Below are 20,218 nucleotides of genomic sequence, written 5' to 3'. Positions count from 1 at the left end.
ACTATGGTGTGAAGAGGATTTTTTCACTAAATCAAAGTGTGATAAAGCGCGGATCCAGGTCAAGAAGGTGAAACCCGATTAACCGGAGGAATGACATGCCAAATATTTACTACGTATATATCACATGTTTAATACTAAAATGATAATAGTATTATAATATGGTGAATTTGATGATAAAATGTTCAATTAACATTGTAATGTTATATAAAATATATTATGTCACAAGGAATTTTGCTAGAAGGGTTGGGTTCAAAAAATGTACCCTGATGTTTGGACGGTATAAAATATATTGTCATAATGAGCTTTCGGATTGGATTTGTCAAAAAACGTCACCTTTTTCTCCACGGGGCGGCGGAAACTAAGGAGCAGCCGTCTGCGGAGCCGTCCGCGGATTCCTCTCTCTCTCTCTCTCTCTCGTTCATGCCATTACGGCGACAATGATCTCCACGAATCTCTTTCCCCACCATTTCTGCTTTTCCATACAACCGAAAGATGAAGCCCGTTACTGTCGGAAGTTCCTCTTCCCCATGTTAACTTCTCGAAGCTCTCGGTTTCGAGAATGCCCCTTCCCCAGAATCGTGTGTTCCGACAGCAAGTCGGAGAGAAGACAGATAGAGGTGAATTGGAACCTACCACCATCTCTCTATCTCTTTCTGTCTCATATTCCTGTTTATTGAGACTTATTCCTTTTCTGGGTAATGTGCCCGTAGATTGTTTATGACCCAGATGAAAGAATCAATAGGTTGGCTGACGAGGTGGATAAGCAGGCAGGACTTTCAAGGCTGACACTTTTTTCTCCTTGTAAGGTACCACATTATTAGTTCAATAGGCTCATATCGTCATGTTCCTGCTTTACCATTCTGATGCTTTTGTAGCAATGCAATTTTAATTTTCTGTCTGCTGGTTTTGATTATATCGCGCCTTGTGGAAGCCAGATTAATGTCTTCTTGAGAATAACAAGCAGGAGAGACGACGGGTACCACGATTTAGCTTCTCTTTTTCATGTAAGCCTGTACGACTACGCTTTCCTTATTCTAAATCTGCTGTTCTTTTGAGAATTCGTAACAAAGTCATAGGAAGATTAGTCACATAACTAAGTTATTGGCACTTTCACTGCACGAGACCTTAGACTTCTCAGAGATTCTGGATGAGCAGGATTAAACGTTATATACTTGTGCAAACTGACACCAGATCGAGTTTTGTATGAAGTTATCTTGAATATTCTTAGCCTTGTGTTCATTTTGTGATCAGGTAATCAGTTTAGGAGATACAATTAAGTTTTCATTGTCCCCGACAAAAAGTAGAGACCGGTTGTCAACTAATGTGCCAGGAATCCCTCTCGACGAGAGCAATTTGGTGAGCTTAAACAAAACTTGGATTTCAAATTTAAGTGCCAGAGTAGATTGGATGTTTTCATTATCCTATGATGGCATGTTCTCTGTATTAGTTGTGATTTCTTAGGTCTCTGTAATTTACCAGTCTTTGGACATGCTCTGTCATTTCCATACGCGAATTCTGTTCACATCAAGCTGATGAACTTCCATGTACCTAAAGGTTGTTCTTTCTAATTTTTTGACCTATGTTATCTTTGCCAGATTATCAAAGCACTTAATCTTTACAGAAAGAAGACAGGCACTGACAACTACTTCTGGGTATCTACTATTAGGATCTCATAATATTTGTCATCATTATTTTTTGAACGTGTGAACTTTACATGAATGTGGAGCAACTGGACTGCCCCATCTTATTGTTTACGGATGCCTGCAGATCCATCTTGACAAAAAGGTTCCTTCTGGTGCTGGGCTTGGTGGTGGAAGTAGTAATGCTGCTACTGCATTATGGGCTGCAAACCAGTTTACTGGAGGCATTGCTACAGAAAAGGAGCTTCAAGAATGGTCAAGTGAGATTGGTTCAGATATTCCCTTCTTTTTCTCTCATGGAGCAGCATATTGTACTGGTAGGGGTGAGGTATGCTCTTTGCACCTTAAAGGCATGGCCACCAATGATTGTTAGGAGAAATAAAAAATGACATTGTTGCATATCTCTTCGCGGGTTATTATTTGCTTATTCTTATTTGGTAGTAGTCCTATCTCTTTTTCTATTACATCTCAACCATGCCTATGCTGTTCAGGGTTTAACTGTTTCAAGATTATGTTTTTAAAAAGTTTGAATAGTTGGACTGTCCAGGTCGTTCAGGATATTCCTTCACCAATTCCCATGGATATGCCATTGGTTTTAATAAAGCCTCAAGAAGCTTGCCCTACTGGTGAAGTTTATAGGGTACGTTAGTAAAAATGAGCTGATCTTCAATTCTTGCTGTTAAGCTTGTGTGGTGCTCATTTGACAGTGTTCTAAATATGCAGAACCTTCGCCTAGACCAGACTAGCTCAGCTGATCCTTTATCCTTGTTGGAGAAGATCAGGGAAAGTGGGTTTTCTCAAGATGTCTGTATCAATGACCTGGGTATGCTACATGCTTGGATGGAAACCTTGTAGTCTTATAATAATATTTTTCCTTGCTAGCTGATGAAATTGTCCGCTGTTCTCTAGAGTCCCCTGCTTTTGTAGTCTTGCCGTCCCTGAAAAAGTTGAAGCAAAGGATCCTTGCTGCAGGGCGTGGGCAATATGCTGCTGTTTTCATGTCAGGAAGGTAAACCTTTCTCCTTATAGGGCATTTGTTTCTCCATTTTTTGTAGGGAAGCAACTGGTGTTGCACGCATATGTATATTTTGAATAGATGAACTGTTGGAAGGGATCTTGGTGGTACATTAACCTGAAATCTGTTGGCTACCGATTTCTTTTTTTTAGGATCAAGTTTTTATATTCATCAAGTGGCCATGTTCCTTTGCATACCAATCGTTTTCATTTAGATAGTAATCTGTAAACGAGAAGAAGCTGCCAAGAGCATTTGGATGAATAAATTTATTAATCGTGTGAAACAAGTGGGGAAGCTGCGTAGAGCAAAGTGACACTGTTCACTAAGGGTGTTGATGGAGGTTTGTTATTTTCCTAGAGCTGATATGGCACGTTATGGAGTAAATCTTGTATTCTTCGAAATTGGCATACAAAACCACTATTAAAAAAGAAACCTGCTATCTGTATCTACAAATAGAAGCTGCAGCATCGTAGTCCTAGTTCAATTTAAGTTCCCAGACGGTATAGGGCTGAGCAAAACTATCAAGTACAAAAGTTAACAACCAAAATATATTTGTTGTAAGTAGCCCTTGAAGTCACAATAGGATAGCAGAATAAGCCTTTGGGATCATTAAGTATAGGATATTTACTGCTGAAGCTCATCGAAGTGATCTCCACACATTCGTTCTTCTTAACGTAGGAAGATTTATTTCGCCAACCATTCCAATGAGAAGTCACAATCCCATCTGGTTATCTCCCATTAGAGAATTATCTTTTGCTATTATGTCCATGTGTGATGGGTTGCATGTTCACGTGACTTATTTTCTGTAGTGGAAGCACCATAGTTGGTGTTGGAGATCCAGATCCTCCACAGTTCATCTATGATGATGACGAATACCAAAATGTCTTTGTATCAGGTAAGCATTTGGTTTGATGGATGAAACTGAAGTTTATTGTTATACGTTGTTTTTGCTGCTCATTTATTATTAGTACGTAATTTATCAGAGGCATATTTTCTCACTCGAAGAGAGAATGAATGGTACACTGAACCGATCTCGCCTGGGGCCACGCCTTGCAATGATAGCAGCGACAGCAAATCAGCAAGGTGATAGAGTGCAAATCATGTGTCATAAACAAATTGACATACAGCGATTGTAAAACACGATGGAAGTAAATGCTGTAATTGTTTATTTTAGTGCTCAAGAGAGTGGATACCTGATGTAAGCATGATCAGTGATGCATAATTAGTTTCCGTTGAGGTATAATCTTTTCTTATTTTGGCAATGACAAAGTGTGAACAGATCAAAATTGTGGACCTCCTTTATATATGAGAATTTGCATAATGCAGTGATACCTTTATTGCAGTATGGAAAGGACTAGCGATCATATTAAGTCACTAGGATCAACGACTACCTCCATGCTCCCTGTTCCATCATCCCAAATGAGAAAATCTCAAGTTTCATGCTAAGAAATTGTGCTCCAATAAAACTGAAACTGGTTGCACTTCAACTTCTTGGAAGAACACCACCCACCCACCCCCTCCCCCCCCCCCCCAAAAAAAAAAAAAAGAGATCTCTCTCCAAGAAAAGCTCGCTCTCCTCTCTGAAGGGGATAACTCATGTTCCCCCTTGTTGGTAGGCCCGAGCAAAAGCGCGGAAAGTCTCGACCTGTATTTAGCTGAAATCAATTCCAATCGCCCTGAATTTGTCCAACTCAAATCGAATCGATTTTACTTATCCAACTTTCAACCTTTAAGATTATATCAATCGTTTAACAGTTTCGGCTTATTCTTTCTGATTGATTGAACAATGTTACACGTTTTATGCCCACAACTTCTCACAGACAACTGAATTTTAGTAATGCATTATCCATTTGTCATAGAACAATTTCAAGAAGAAAGCTGGCCGTTCAGTAGCCTTTCACCTTTAATACTCCCATCATTTTTTTTAAAGATTCAAATTTTTAATAAACAATGTTGCATATCTTATTAATAAACAACGCATATCTTATTTTGAAGAATGAACGAAAATTTGCCTCACAAATGAAGTCGTTTTTGCAGTAGGCAGAAGCTAGCCTTCCAGTCATACTATAGATGAATAGATGAAACCGTTACAATAAATACTACTTGCGGATTTTAAACGATAAAGTTTTTCTTAAATATAATACATCAGTTATTTTTTTGGGAAAATATCAGTAAAATCTCAACAAGTTACAAAAGAAAAGATCCTAAAAATACCACGTAAAAAATTTTGAAAACAAAAATCCAATAACTAAAAAATGTAAAAAATAGAAACAAACGTTAAATAAATAAAATAGAAACAAATGTTACAATGGATGCGTTTTCTGTGACCATGGATGAACGTGCCATATATCGATGAACCTGGAGAATGGTACCTTTTACCGTTTGCTGAACCATCAGCTGCATAGCCCCAGACAATTGACGCTGAGAAAAAGGGCGAGAGAGAGAGAGAGAGAGAGAGAGGAGAGAGAGCCAGTCGTTTCACAGCAACATGCAATAGCACTCATCAACGGCAAATCACAATCTGTCTATTTCTTTTACGGAAATCTCTATTCCACTTTATCCTTTTTTAAATTTTTATTAAAGAGACGGAGAAGTCACGATCTGCCTTGGCAGGTTGAACAAATCCTTCCCAGCAAAGGGAGACGTCCAATCATGCAACGCAGAGGATCCTTCCCTTGCGACACCATCGTCCTGCAGCCGGGAGCCAAACAGGCCACCCTTGCCCTTTGAGTCGCTCGTTCCCAACCATGGCTCATACGGCCGACTGTTTGGACTCAGCGAGCTAAAACCTTGCCTTGCTTGACCCGGCCGAGATATGCAGGACGAAGGTGTTACGCTCCAGTCGATGTTGGTGTAATCACAGTCCACCATCAACCGGCCCCTATTCCAATCTGCTGGTGATGCCGAGAACGGGTTACTATACGGCCCTGATGAACTCCGCGCCGTGTACGAACCCAGCGCGAACGGCAAAGAATCGAGTGATACTGGAGCGCTCCAGACACCACTAGCAGGTAGCAGTTGGTCTGCTGATCCACCACAACCTCTGGAGATGCTAGTTGCTGCATTCCAACTTGCAGCAATTGCATCAACCGGACTGGGCATGAACGGCTGATACTGACTTAACTGACGGCGTTGGGCACCAGCAATTGATGTCGAGGTACCGACCGCCACTGTGTCTTCAGTGCCAGTTTGGTCGCCGGTGCTACCACCTTTCGTTTTCCAACCGACCGTTGCTGAAGTATCGCGCGGACTGGCTGCTGAGTGTTGCGTCGAGTAAACTGACTGGGGCCGCTGCATAACAATCACAGGCTCCCTAACCGTTACTGTCTGAGAATTAGTCTTCCTCTCATTAGACCCAACCAGAACCCTAGAATCAGGCTGCAATGCCTTTGATGCCAGTGGCAACACAGGCATGGTTGTGGCCAGAGAATAAGAGGGACTCGTATTTGCACTCGGCCACAACTTATCTGTGGAGGACGGTCGCAGAGTCCTAGCCCAGTCTGTCTTGCTTTGGCTTCTTTTCGCAGCTGCAACTTGTTTGTTGCTAGGATCTGCAACCGTTTTTGTGTAGTTGAAATCTCTTTCATCTTGTCTTCGCATAACCAGAGGAGAAGCTGCAGATTTGGCAACCGCCGGTGACTTCAAAATAGTCAATGGCACGGAGGTTGCTTGCTTGGTGCTGCCACTAGAAGGTGAACCTATAGGCTCTTCAGGTTTTGAAGATTTTGCTTCCTGTTTGTGAGCCTTTAGAATTTCTGCTGCTTTCTCAAGGTCACCTTCACAGGCAACAACAGCTCGTTCAACCTCCTGCCTCGTACACTTGAACGTAATTTCCATGTCTGCTATTCGAGAGAGCTCTTCAGTTATATCTAACTTAAGGTTACCTCTTGTGGGCATTTTTGCCTCTGCCCCAAGAACTTCCTCACCAGCTTCAAACAGCCATGCAACAGACTCTTCAATGCGGCCGTCGTTCATGGTAAGCGCCATGGTTGCTTGATCTGATGAGAATCCCATAGCCACAAGTTGCTGACAAAGAGCTTCCAGCTTCCATGACATCACGTAACCATTGCAGCGGTCATGGACCTCTTGTGCACGCCGCTCCCTCTGTCTCTGATGCTTCCTCTCATTCTTCTGACGAATCTTGTCCCGCTTCTCATTTCCAGAGGATGGACAGCCAAGAGGAGGTTCTAGCCTAAGACCAACAGAGACCTTGTCCTTCAGGTCTTCTGACCCACCCGAGCAGCTATCGTTGTTAGAGACGGAGTCATACTCTGCTGCCGTTCCAAGTGAGCTACCAGAATGTTCATCGGTTTCATCAGTAGATATGGATCGCCCATGAGGTGATGGGGCAGGTGAGACAGCTACCGTTTCAAGTGAGTGAAGTGTGACAAACCCAGGGTTGTATGCATTTGCTGGAATACCAGCAGTCGCATTGCTATTCACCATTTTGGAAGGGGTTTTCTGTTCCTTGGTGGCCTTTGTGGACTTCTTCGATTTGGACCTGCCTTGAGGCGACATGAATGTCAAATAGGAAATTACCTGCGTAACATGCATAAATATTCAGCTTTAAGCAACAAATGTAAGTCCATAAATAGCGACAGGCATCTTTATAATAAAGAACAAGATTGAAACTGAACTTCCATGCACTCTTGAGTTCTTTTAACGGCCTTTGGTGAACAGGATCTCCCATGCTGAAAACCTAACAAGCACAATGCGTTTGTGTCCGGCACTTAACGTTCCTAGGAAAAAAATTTCTGTCCACCACAGGCACTCTAGCATAGCGGTGCGCAGTGCCAGCAAAAAGTAACCACCTCACAAACAAAAAAACAGCCACCTCATATGTACAAATTCCAACAAATGGGAACGGACGTGGAAACCAATTTTTCCTATATCTTGTCCAGCATATCGTTCAACATATTAATCACGTCCCCCATAAAAAATCAGGATTGTGTCCTAGCATCATCCATGTGTTGTGTCCTAGCATCATCCATGTGAAACAGACAGACAGAGTTGAGAAGATTACATTCTGTTATGGCACCCATGACCCAACCGTTACTGCAATACATACAAGCAATTTGGCCAAATTGTCCATAAAACACATTTGTGACCTTGACATTATTGAGCTGCAGCTATAACATCAAGATATCCAATTTCTTCATCCTCCTCAAATCCATCTTTGCATCCAATCCCATATCAGAACTTCATGTTACGGTACCTTCACCTTCCATGAATGTTAAGGTAACTACATTTGGAACAAAAAGCAGGTTCAAGGTAAAGATTGTTGAGGTGCAGGCCCATATTTCAGTCAAACATAAACTTACAAAGCCATTAAACCAAGCACAAGTCAGGCAGTACATAGGGCTATAAACATTACAACCCCTCCCTCCCCAACTTCTTCTCTCTTTCCCAACGAACTGGCTATAAACATCTGGCATATGCTTATAGACCGGTTAAAATCCAGTAGGATCTCCAAAACGAAACATTCAGATGACTAATTTGGCAGACATAGAATCAGATTTACCAACTTGATAAAGTCAAAAGGACAAGAATTTCTAGATAAAGAATATGATAACAATGCAACAAAAATAGTACCAAGAGGAAGTGTTGATACAAGAAGAAATAAAAAAAAAGGTTTCAAGGAGATTAAAAATCAACCATAAAATATGTGTGTGTCTGTATTTTTGTGTCCGTTGACCTCCAACTACCAAGTAACAAACAAAAATGCTAAAAAAGAAATTATTAAATACTATTCATTAGGTTTTCACAGTTAATGGACGAAAGGCTCCCTTTCAGCAAGTAAGGATGTCAAATTAAGTCTATTTCATGTAAAATTGATGATTTAGTTGACCAAAATCCCAAATTCCATGGAATTTGGCCAGCTAAATCATCAATTTTACATGAAGCTGTATACTTAATTTGACATCCTTACTCGCTCAAAGAGAGCGTAGCGTCCATTAGCTAAGAAAACCCGATGAATGGTATTTAATTCTGTTGAATGCATGTCTGCCAAGTTACCCATCAGACAATCTAAGAAAACAGAAGGTAGATGCGTCATATTCCTTCGTGTTACCTCCAAAAGCAGCAATATGCAGAAATTCCTCCCCCCACGAACCACCCCGCCAACCCAGCCACCACCTTCTCTTTTTTCGGCCCCCCTCTCTTCCCCCCCTAACAACAACATGACTACCGATCTCAACATCGCTAATATCCGTAAGCATATTATACATTTTAGGACACCTTCAGTCCTTCTCTAGGCCCCTAAACTTTAGGAACTTCCGAAAAATCCAGAATGCAACCCCATATTAAGCAGTATAGAACCGTATCATTCCCATTGCCTCCGCAATTTGACTCTAACCGCTGCTAGCTCCATTTCAGCTTCCAAGATCAGGTAACCTTTTACATACAAGCACAAGCTGTTCACGGATTCACAGACGTCCCACATCAGCAATTTGTCTACGATTTTATCCATGATCAACCAAAAGAAAAAGTGAAGAAAACAGCGTCGAATTCCTTATTCGCAAACACATCGTCCACAGTTCGCACACCCAGACGTAAGAGTCTCGCATTTGCATCAATACATCCATCGAAGAACCAAGGAAAAAAAAAATCGATTATGAACACGGAACCCAAGTTTTCATCCTTCGACCATGAAAAATTCTAAAAATTCTATTTCACGCCGTTCGGCAAGTCTACCACCGATCAGCTGTGAAGCGGGAACTACGGATCAAGACCCAGCACATATGTTCCTAACCCACCCTCCACCCAAAAGAGAAAGAAAGGAATCATCAAATTAAGAACAAAATCAACAGGCGAGACCAGGGAAAAACAAGCCACTTGAGTACCAAATCGTCATCGGAACCACTACAACCTCAAACAAAGCGAAAACCTCAAAGCCCACAAATTCCGACAAAAACCAGAAGAATTTAAGCCACGGGAGGCAGATCAACGAAACAGCAGATGGAGAAAGGCGAGCAAGGTGACGACGTACCACCGGAAACCGAGATCCGACGGAGAATTAGCGGGAACGAGAAATGGACGGCCAGGAATGGATTTGGCGAACGGATCAAGCGATCGAGACGCGTCGATGACTTTAGGGTTTGCTTTTGATTTTCTCTTTCCCACCTTTCTCTCCTCCAAGACCAAGAGGCCTCGGACAACCTTAGGTGGATATGAATGGAGGCCCTTGGGTTCCGGCGAATTAACTAAATTGGGTTGGGCAATCGTGTCCGTCCTCCCTTTCACGACCGGCGTTTGGCAGATCCCGATAATTCCGTCTCCGAACGCGTTTTCCGCCGTCTATTTCGCGACTAGTCCCGTCCCGATTTTCTTAAAGCATGCCACACCCACGTTGTCGGGTCGGGTCAGAGTGGCCTACATTGTCTGAGATGATTGCTAGTCCACAATATGGATGTCAGAATTCGAATTCGGATCCAATTAGCATAAGACCGGACATTTGTACATAATTGGGTTGGATATTAGACTCTGATATACTGGTTACCTTATGAAAGTGCATACTGACGTCCTCTACAGTTTTAATTGGATGAATTCAAATCCTGACCCGATCCATTTATGTTCGTGGTTCATAAGATACTTTTCTATATATGCTTTGGAATTATGTAGTCTAGTCACAGATGAATTGACACATAGTGTTAGTAATAGTCATGCATAAATAGAAATTATTCTGCCTTTGTCGTTATCAGTTATGTGAAGCTCTACAGAAGATCAATCTTTGTTTACATGTGCCATGTACGAGGCTGAAATACATTCATATCAGTCTTGATTTCAACTAATCTTTGCTTTTTATCTTAATCTCCAAAACCATCTCCAACTTAATGCCTCGGTTAATTTGATTACTGTTAATAATTTATTTTCTTTTTTAAACGCATTCTTACATCTGAGTTGGGACTCGAACGAGGCCTCTAGTTGGAGGGCAATAGCGGTCATGATATTCGAAATAATAACTGACTGCCTACCAACCACTGGCGTAATCAAGTATGCCAAGCATCCTCAGCCATGGTGCAACACCATTATCGTAAACTATGAAAACTATGAGTGTTCTTTTAGTTCCAAAATGACTTCAGGTATCGTAGAGTTTCAAAAGTATGCTTTTATAGTGCATGAAGTATGCATGAATTTGGAAAACTTCAGTGCTTGTTTTATCAGCTCACCCGAACATCACGATCTGTTTACGTAATTGAGACGCATGCTATATATGTGGCGCAGAATGCATTGCTCTAAAGTCTAACCATTCCACAAGTATTGCTCTCCACAATGCATTTTAATTAATCCAAAAGAGATAAGAATCTCAAGTCTTCAAGGATGAGTGCTCACTTCGTGCATGCCAAACAGCGTACTTAAAAACAAGTGCAAGACCAGTAATTTAAAAAAATCAAGAACTTAATTCGCACATAGTTTTTTATTTTTTGTTCTTATTGAATTTGATGTTTTAAGTCTATTTGTACGATTATATTTACAAAAAAGTGATTTTTATACTATTTAAGAACAAAACAAAAGTAAAAGGTACAAATAGCTTTTGTTTAAACACCCAATTTTACCATTGTATGGGAAGGAAGAGTTGAGATCCTCAGGTTATGGGCCAAAACGTCATTTTGAAGGTCAGATGAGAGAGAAGTCTGACCTCAAATCCATGGATTTGAAACTTTTAATGATCTCAAATCATTTTGTATCTTAAATCTGAAGCTATTAAAGGCAATGAATAATTTTTTTTTTCTATCAAATATCCATCTTGTAAATATCAACGCTTAACATTATTCCTCGTAATCTAAACCATGAAGAGATTTAACCCGTATTGGTAGCTCTAATAAACTTGAGTTGTTTGTTTCAAATGCAATAATGAGAAACAAAATGCAAGACCACCGCCACGAATATCTAAAAAAAGATTGTAGAAAGCGCTAGATGGAAGTAAATAAACAACCAAAGTCTCCATTGAGCCGGTGTGTTCCTTTCTAAAATTGGTGGCCGAAACTCATCCAATTTTAAAAAATTATAGTTATTTGCTTAACAATTTAACATTATCGATTTTTAATCGACTGAAACGGACAAACTAGTTTATTTTTATTTTCATAATATTTAACGGCTAAAAGAACTTCTGTGGATCACATTTCTGTGGGACTTCCTTCTACCAATTTTAACAATAGGATATAATAAATTTCGTAGTTTAACAATTGTACCAATTCAATACTATAGTTCTGCAAGTTCTTTTCAGCAGAAATAGTTAGACATTAGGTTGAACACCTAGATCGTCGGAACTTTTCAGCGGTATCATCCTCGAGAGGTTTCGGAAATATTACAGTTTTTTATTCAATAAAGTAACGAAGCTGATGCCTAGCTTTCAAAAAATTTTTGACCCTTGGAGTCACAAAATCTACGGAATCCAGTGACGTTGAAACTTGCTTAATGAGATGGCGCTACACACCCTTTTATATATATATATATATATATAGACACACACACACACACACAGAGAGAGAGAGAGAGAGAGCAACACTCGATAGCACTCATCAACAGCAAATCACAATTTTGTCCATTTTTTCACTGCAAACCCTATCCCACTATTACCATTTTTGCTTAAAGAGACGGAGAGGTCACGACCTGCCTTGGCAGACTAAACAAATCTTTCCCAGCAAAGGGAGACGTCCAATCATGCAATGCAGACGATCCTTCCGGCGCAACACCACTGTTCTGCTCCCGCTGCCGGGAGCCGAACAGGCCACCAACGCCCTTTGAGTCGCTCGTCCCCAACCATGGCTCATATGCCTGGCTGTTAGAACTGAGCGAGCTAAAACCTGGCGTCGACTGACCTGGCCGAGATATACAGGACGATGGTGTCAAACTCCAATCGATGTTGGTGTAATCACATTCCATCATCAACCGGCCTCTACTCCAATCTGCTGTTGATGGGGAGAAAGGATTACCAGACGGACCCGATGAACTCCATCCTGCGTACACACCCAGCGCTGACGACACACCAAGGTGCTGGTGCCCTTGTGCGCTCCATCCAGCTCCGGCAGGTATCTGTGGGTCTGCTGATCCCCCATACCCACCGGCGATGCTAGTTGCTGCACTCCAACTTGCGGCAATGGCATCGACTGGACTAGGCATGAATGGCTGATACTGACTTGGCTTATGTTGCTGAGCACCAGCATTTGAGGTCGAGGTACTTGTGGCCACCGTATCTACAGGGCCACTGCTCGGCACATGCTCGATGCCACCATCACTTTTCGTTTTCCAACTCACCATCGCCGAAGTACCGCCCGGATTGGTTGCTGAATGTTGCTTCGAGTTATTGGACTGAGGTCGCTGCATAACAATCACAGGCTCCCTAACAGTCACTGTCTGAGAACTAGTCTTGCTCTCGTTACCCCCAGCCAGGCCCCTCGCATCCGGCTGCGACGTCTTTGGTGCCAATGGCACCCCAGACAAGGTTGTGGCCAGAGAATAGGAGACGGAGGCACTCGCACTAGCACTTGGCCACGACTTCCTATCTGTTGTGGGTGGTAGCTGATTCCTAGCCCATTCTGACTTGGCTTGGCTTCTTCTCCCAGCCACAACTTGTCTGTTGCCAGGATCAGACACCATTCTTGCATAGTTAAAATCTCGCTCCTCTCGTCTCTGCAGAACCAGAGGAACAGCTCCAGCCTTGGCAATTGACGGCGCCTTTGAAACACTCAATGGCACAGCAGCTACTTGCTTCGTGCCAGCACTAGAGGGTAGGTCCATAGGCTCTTCAGGTTTTGAAGATTTTGTTTCCTGTTTCTGGGTCCTTAGAAGTTCTGCTGCTTTCTCAAGGTCACCTTCACAGGCAACAACAGCACGTTCCACCTCCTGCTTCGTACATTTAAACTTAATTTCCATGTCTGCCATCCGCGCCAGCTCTTCGGTTATATCTATCTTAAGGTTTCCTCCTGCTCCTACTTTTGCCTCAGCTGCCTGAACTTCCTCACCAGCTTCAAACAGCCATGCCACCGATTCTTCTGCACGGCCCTCATTCATGATAAGTGCCATTGTTGCCCGATCAGATGAGAATCCCATCGCCACAAGTTGCTGCAAAAGAGCTTCCAGCTTCCATGACATCAGATAACCATTGCAGCGGTCGTGGAGCTCTTGTGCACGCCGTTCTCTCTGCCTCTGATGCTTCCTCTCATTCTTTTGACGGATCTTGTCCCGTTTCTCATTTCCAGAGGACCCAGAACCAGGGGGAGGTTCTTGCCTTGGAGCAACAGAGGCCTTCTCCTTTAGATCTTCTGACTCCCCAGAACAGCTCTCGTTGTTAGACACGGAATCATAATCTGCTGTAGTTCCAAGTGAACTGCCAGAATGATCATCCGTTTCATCAATAGATCTATACCGCCCTTTAGGAGATGCAGCAGGTGAGACGGCTACCGTTTCAAGTGAGTGAAATGTACCAGAAACAGGGTTATATGCATTTGCCGGACTACCAGCACTAGCGTTGCCATTCGCCACTTTTGAAGGGCTTTTCTGTTCCTTAGTGGCCTTTGAGGAGGACTTCTCCTTTGATTTGGACCTGGCTTGAGGCGACATGGTTGCCAAATTGGAAACTAACTGCATAAAATGCACCAAATATTCAGCTTTAAACAGCAAAATCAAAGTCCATAAATAATGACAGGAAGCTATGTAAGAAAGAACAGGATTTAAACTGAACTTCATCTGCTACCGTGTTATTTTGACTACTTCTGATGAACAGGCTCTGATAACAACACTGGGAGCTTAATGTGCATAATGTGTTTATGCATTAGCACTCGAACATGTTTCGAGAAGAATTTTACTCTCACATGCACTCCTGCATGGTGGAGACACAGTGCCAGACAAAAGTAACCACCTCACGGAAAAAAAAAACAGCCACCTCATACGTACAAATTCCTACAAATTGGAACTATAACGCAACAGGAATAAATTCAACATTTCCCCAGGTCGTGTATAGCATACTATATTACACATAATAACAATTTATGGCATACAAATCAGAAGTGTGTGCTGGCATCAATCACGCACAACAAAAAAAGAGTTGAGAAGATTGCATTCTGTTATGGCATCCAACGGTTGCTCCAATGGATACAAGCAACTCAGATTAATTGACCATGAAACAAGTTGGTGACTTTGACATTATTGAGCTAACAGTTGCAAAAATCCAGAAATCCAACTACTTCATCCTCATCAAGACCATCTTTTGATATTGCATCCCATCCCATATCAGACTTCACCTTTGGTAATCTTCACATTGAAAGAATGTTAAGATACCGACACTTACAATGAGAAAGGAGGTTCAAGGTAAAAATTCCTGAGGTGCTACTTCATCCTCCTCAAGACCATCTTTTGTTATTGCATCCCATCCCATATCAGACTTCGCCTTTGGTAATCTTCACATTGAAAGAATGTTAAGATACGACACTTACAATGAGAAAGCAGGTTCAAGGTAAAAATTCCTGAGGTGCAGGCCCATATTTCAGTCAAACACAAACTTACAAGACATTAATCAAGCACAGGTCAGGCAGGCCCAGGGAATCCAGTCCCCCTCCATGAGTACAGTCCTAACCAAAAAAAAAAAAAAGAACTAGCAGTCTAGAACTAATGGAACCAGAAGGAGGACCAAATTGGTAGTCATCAGCATGGAGAAAGATGGATTTGTGAATGCAAAAGAAAATTTTCCAATATTCATAGGAAGAAATGGAGGAATAGCAAATTGCAAGAAATCTGCAGCATCTCTAAAATCATATCAACTACACACTTAAGACAACAAAAAACCTATGCCCTCCACTTGCATACAAGTTCACTAGCAACTTACAATCAGCTTTTAGGAATAAGCGCCTCTACAGATCTTAACCACATATGACATACCCAACCATCAACTGACATGAAAGAATTTGCAACTGCAATTGCCAGAATTGTTACCGTCATATGCTGACTCTGAGAGTCTGAGGTAACAACGCCCACTGAAGAACCTCAATTCTTATAACGGCCTTCTATCAACTCTTCCAGGAAGAAGATAGAGAAATGGCAGAGATGAGTTAATGGGGTTAATGTTTATTTCAGCATAAAACCATTCCAGGCAAGACAAGCATTGGCAACCCAGAGAGTGAAATCAACTGGTGACATACGGCAAAAATTCCAACTAATTTGGAAAGTCATAAGAGGATACCGGCATAACTAAGAATGCAAAGAGACGTATACAAGTCGTGCCTTATCGTGTCACTGGCAGCCTGCATAACTACCATTTTTAGATGAAATTAAAGCAGCAACACGCAGAAATTCTTCCCCTCATGACTACCAATATCAACATCGCTAATATCCATGAGCAAATTGCACATTATAGGATACCTTCAGTCCTCAAACTTTTAGGACCTTCCCAAACATCTAGTGTGTAACCCCATGTTTAACAGCATAGAACCGCATCATTTCCCATTGCCTCCGCAATTTGAGTCCATGCGCTGCTAGCTCCATTTCAGCTTACAAGATCAGGTATATTTCGATTGGTCGTTTTTTGTACAAGCCCAAGCGGTTCTCGGAGTCACAGATCTCCCAAATCAGTGCATTTCTCCACGATTTTATCCACGATTAACCAAAATAAAGCGTGAAAATAAACGCGTCGAATTCCTTATCGACAAACACATCGTGCAAAGTCTCGCACACCCAGATGTAAAAGTCTCGCATTTGCATCGATACATCCTTAAAATATAAGTAAGAAATCTGAAACCGAAGCTTCCTTCCTTCGACCATGAAAAGCTTTAAAAACCGTTAAAAAAAAAAGAAAGAATTCCAAGCTGATCCGCCAGACTACCACCGATCAACAGTGAAGCCGAAACCACGGATCAAGAACCAGCACATACGTTTCCAAATCACGATAATCTCCCGCCCCACACACCAAACAAAAGTGAAAAAACGACACAAAATTCAAATCTTCAACCACAAACGCGAAAATGAATAAAACAACGGGAGAGAGCAGGAGAAAACAAACCATTTCAGTACCAAATCCTCCTTGGGACCACTACAACCTCACGGAACAAAACGGAAACCTCACAATCCACAAATTCCGGCCAAAACAACAAGAATTTAAGCCACGAGAAGCTGAACCAGGAAACAGCGGATGGAAGAAAGCGAGAGCAGGTGCCTACATACCACCGGAAACAGAGATCGGAATGGGGCAACGGAGACCTAGCCGGAACGAGAAATGGACGGCCAGAAATTGGTCAGGCGAACGGATCAAGCGATCGAGACGCCTCGATGATTTTAGGGTTTGCTTTCGCTCCTGTGATCCCTCCTTCTACCTTTCTCTCTTCCAAGAGTCCTCTTGGCCAACCTTAGGTGGATATGAAGGGAGGCCTTTGGGTTCCGACGAATTAACTAAATTGGGATGGGCAAGCGGGTCCGTCCTCGCTTTCCCCAGCGGCGTTTGGCTGACGCCGATAATTCCACCCGAGAACGCGTTTGCCCTCCGTTTATTTCGGGACCCAAATTCGGGCGGCTTCATTTTCTTACAAACCCACGTTGTCGGGTCGGGTCGGTTTAGATTTTCCTATGTTATTGCCAGTCCATAAAATAGAGAATGTAAGAGTACGGATTCCAGTCGAATCCAACTTTTATCAAACCATATTTAATTAGATCTTGTGCAAAAAAATCTAAATTTAAATTCAGATTTGAATCGTTCAATCAACTAGGGCGAGACTGGAACTTTGTATGTAATTAAAATGGGTAGTCTGACAAGCTTCAATTAAATGAACCCAAACTCATGACCTAAAAATTATACATATATAATAATGGGATAGGTTGGCTGGACCGGGGCTCAACTCAATCTGATACATACTTTTAAACCTTGTATCTCTGGCATTTTTCTCTGATACATACTTTTAAACCTTGTATCTCTGGCATTTTTCACTTTGTTGCCTCTCTCTCTCTCTCCTCTTCCTTGGCGAGACTCCAACAGCCAACTCCGTTTCTCAACCACTGTCAGTCTCCGACAGGTGCATTCTCTTTTTAAAAATACAGAAACCCTATAAGGTAGGGTTGGGCAGCACCAAGATTTAAATCCTGAGATTCAAATCTTCCTGGAAAGGATCAGCAGAATGAGGATTTCCAAAATGCAGGCTTTTTGTTGAACTTGAATTATAATCCACTGGATTTCTATCCAGTGCTTGTTGACAACATGGAAAACAAATTGGAACATTGTTAAAATTTTTAAGTACAACTTATTCAAACCCTAAAATTGATCTGTTTGATAAAGTTTCTCTCTATACGATTATGTTTTTCATGTAATTGCCTCAATTGCACACTAAACATATGGTTAAATGAAAGAAATAAGAAATCAGTCATTTTTAATTTGGGCACCCTCGAAAATCACCAAACTTTTGCTATTCTTTCTCTGCGTTCTTACAGCAACAGAGAAACTGCTCTCATGGTGAAATACATAAAAGCAAAAGCCAGAACACGATCTAAAATTCGGCTAACAAGGACAAGAAGGTGCAGTAATTGCTTAATCTATCCATTGCTAACTGGAGAAGGGGGCTGTCGATTGCTTCGGCAGGAACAAAAGAGCTTCAATGCCCAAACATGAACAGCAGAGCTTCAATAGGGGACACCCTTGGTGACGAGTAGGAGCTTCTGCAGGGAAAAGGGGCTGTCAAGAGGGCACACGCTTGGCAGCAGGAGCTTCTGCAGAGGAGTGCCGATAGTCCACCGTCTTAATGAGGGCCATTTCCATTCCGTCAACGGAAAACTGTTGGGAAAAAAGGGGCTACGGCGGGGCGAGTTAGCGGTGGTGTTGAGACGGAGAGAGAGATGAGTGGGAGATGGCTGCGACGACGGAAGAGGGCGATGGTATTGAGGCAGCAGTTGGGGGACGCACCAGTGGTGTTGAGGATGCGGTGGGGGTTGAGGCAGCAGCAGGGTGAGGCAGCGGCGGAGAATGAAGATGAGAAGAGGAAGACGATGGGAACCCCAACGGGCACAAAAATACTCCAATAGGGGTGGATCGAAATCCCGAAAATCGTTCAGAAATCCGGGATTTCGATCCCGTGTTTGTCTGAATTGTCGAAAAATCTAAAAAACGGGATGAGGATTTCGCTGACCACGTTTTTAAGAAATTAAAAAAAAAATGCTGATGGTTTTGAACAAGGATGGGTACGAAGCCAGAAGACGATGGTTTTGAACAAAGTTGGGTACTAACTAGTAAGCTGGAAGACGACATGAAGATGCAGCTCAATAACTAAATGGGCAGAGTTTAAGCTGTCAACAAGAGCTTTGGACCTACTGAGCCAAGCTTTGTCCAATATTGTGCCAGTCGGGTCTGGGCTGATGTTAGCTCTAATGGCAACCATAACAACTATTTGGATTAGAATAGTTGATTGTGAAGTAATTCATCTTTAAGTGTGTTCTTGGAAAAAGGAAATCCAATTTTGAACCATAACGGGGACAATGACACACCACTTAGTCATTCGATGGAAGAGTGTAACTTCCAAAACTATTCCCCTGCCCCTATGGTTAAGTTTTGATCCGTCTTGTTCATGCCAGCCCAAGCCGATCTCGGAATCACAAGTTTTCCGAACGAGCAAATTCCTCTGCCATTCTATTCATGATTAACCGAAAGCAAAAAAAAAAAAAAAAAGGATAAATCCATCGAATTCCTCCTCGACAAAATATGTGAACTACAATTTTGCACCCAAACTCAAAATTCTCGCTCTTGGCTAACCACATCACCGGATAATCCAAAGGAAAATGTTGGATCATTAACAAAATCCAAGGAAAAACTTGGAACATGAACAAGAACCCCAAGTTTCCTTCACTCGCTCTTCGTTTATATTTTTGCTTTTTGCCAGTAAGATTCCTGATCCCTGCCTATATATAGGGCGATTTGCCATTATTGGATTTGAACTGGACAAAGAAACCCAGTTAGAATGACAATTGAATATTGTATTCTGAGTCTAATTTAACCTCAAGTCCATATAATGCTAATACGCATTACGTGACCATCAGCACTTAACTAGGTAATTTGACACAAAAGTACGAGTTTGTAAAGCAAGGAAAAGTCTAATGAATGTCGGCACTTAAGTTGTTTGAGTTCGCCTTGTACTTGGTGTAACAGATAATTACATTGATTGGTTTAGGATTGCCAAACAAATTATATTGAAGTTGGCGCTGAATTTGGATGCTGAGAGAAAGAAAAAGAAATGGTTCTTTGATATGCATAAATCCAATCCAAATCCGCTCCATCTTACATAATTTCCTAATTCTTTATTATCCCACATAAGCAGCCTTCGGGAAAATTCCCAAGGGCCAATTTTAAGAAATCAAGAAAATAGGAACCACACTAAACAATGTAAGGCTCAAGCTAAAATCTACATTTTCTCCCCTTCTTGTCAGAACGACTCAGATAAGGCAAACTCCCTACCAAGATTATGCCTAAAAGCACCATTCCTTACGTCATACTCTTTCATTTAACTTACGGGCCTCTAATTTGGTAAGATAAAAAGAGCCTTTATTGGCTTAAGACTGTCAAATTGTACATTTTATAATATTCTTTTAAGCAGAACAG

The 20,218-nt window shown here is 41.8% G+C and overlaps 3 protein-coding genes across 7 annotated transcripts; 1 reads left to right on the top strand and 2 right to left on the bottom strand.

Moving 5' to 3' along the window:
- Positions 1-318: 318 nt before the first annotated feature.
- Positions 319-3,986, top strand: LOC116261511 (4-diphosphocytidyl-2-C-methyl-D-erythritol kinase, chloroplastic). The gene is made up of 11 exons (XM_031640310.2): positions 319-617; positions 711-806; positions 936-1,004; positions 1,252-1,356; positions 1,596-1,652; positions 1,768-1,968; positions 2,188-2,280; positions 2,364-2,463; positions 2,550-2,649; positions 3,465-3,550; positions 3,639-3,986. Exons 1-11 carry the CDS (start codon positions 438-440, stop codon positions 3,740-3,742), a joined length of 1,191 nt encoding a protein of 396 aa, XP_031496170.1. The 5' UTR covers positions 319-437; the 3' UTR covers positions 3,743-3,986.
- A 1,145-nt stretch (positions 3,987-5,131) lies between these two features.
- On the bottom strand, positions 5,132-9,889 carry LOC116263196 (uncharacterized). Of its 2 annotated transcripts, XM_031642834.2 has the most exons (3): positions 9,644-9,889; positions 7,293-7,897; positions 5,132-7,194 (listed from the first exon to the last, which is right to left on the bottom strand). In XM_031642834.2, exons 2-3 carry the CDS (start codon positions 7,296-7,298, stop codon positions 5,233-5,235), a joined length of 1,968 nt encoding a protein of 655 aa, XP_031498694.1. In that variant the 5' UTR covers positions 7,299-7,897; positions 9,644-9,889; the 3' UTR covers positions 5,132-5,232. The 2 variants fall into 2 exon arrangements, with proteins under 2 accessions (XP_031498694.1, XP_031498702.1); XM_031642842.2 differs by lacking the exon at positions 7,293-7,897 and having other exon boundaries at positions 9,644-9,883.
- Positions 9,890-12,152: 2,263 nt separating this feature from the next.
- LOC116262562 (uncharacterized) lies at positions 12,153-17,113 on the bottom strand. Of its 4 annotated transcripts, XM_031642057.2 has the most exons (4): positions 16,810-17,113; positions 15,160-15,224; positions 14,945-15,053; positions 12,153-14,238 (listed from the first exon to the last, which is right to left on the bottom strand). In XM_031642057.2, the coding sequence occupies exon 4, from the start codon at positions 14,215-14,217 to the stop codon at positions 12,244-12,246; it is 1,974 nt and encodes a 657-aa protein (XP_031497917.1). In that variant the 5' UTR covers positions 14,218-14,238; positions 14,945-15,053; positions 15,160-15,224; positions 16,810-17,113; the 3' UTR covers positions 12,153-12,243. The 4 variants fall into 4 exon arrangements, with proteins under 4 accessions (XP_031497917.1, XP_049936658.1, XP_049936659.1 ...); XM_050080701.1 differs by lacking the exon at positions 15,160-15,224; XM_050080702.1 differs by lacking the exons at positions 14,945-15,053; positions 15,160-15,224 and adding an exon at positions 14,351-14,476.
- Positions 17,114-20,218: the final 3,105 nt, after the last annotated feature.

Source organism: Nymphaea colorata, chromosome 1, assembly GCF_008831285.2.
Source record: "Nymphaea colorata isolate Beijing-Zhang1983 chromosome 1, ASM883128v2, whole genome shotgun sequence".
Classification (NCBI taxonomy): domain Eukaryota; kingdom Viridiplantae; phylum Streptophyta; class Magnoliopsida; order Nymphaeales; family Nymphaeaceae; genus Nymphaea; species Nymphaea colorata.
This window is presented reverse-complemented; position numbering and strand designations above follow the sequence as displayed.

Bases quoted from the DNA above. Each gene is read 5' to 3' on its own strand.
- LOC116261511 (XM_031640310.2), top strand. From the start codon at position 438: ATGATCTCCACGAATCTCTTTCCCCACCATTTCTGCTTTTCCATACAA. The intron at 1,653-1,767 runs GTATCTACTATT...GGATGCCTGCAG, and splicing joins GCACTGACAACTACTTCTGG to ATCCATCTTGACAAAAAGGT. The intron at 3,551-3,638 runs GTAAGCATTTGG...GTAATTTATCAG, and splicing joins CCAAAATGTCTTTGTATCAG to AGGCATATTTTCTCACTCGA.
- LOC116262562 (XM_031642057.2), bottom strand. From the start codon at position 14,217: ATGTCGCCTCAAGCCAGGTCCAAATCAAAGGAGAAGTCCTCCTCAAAG.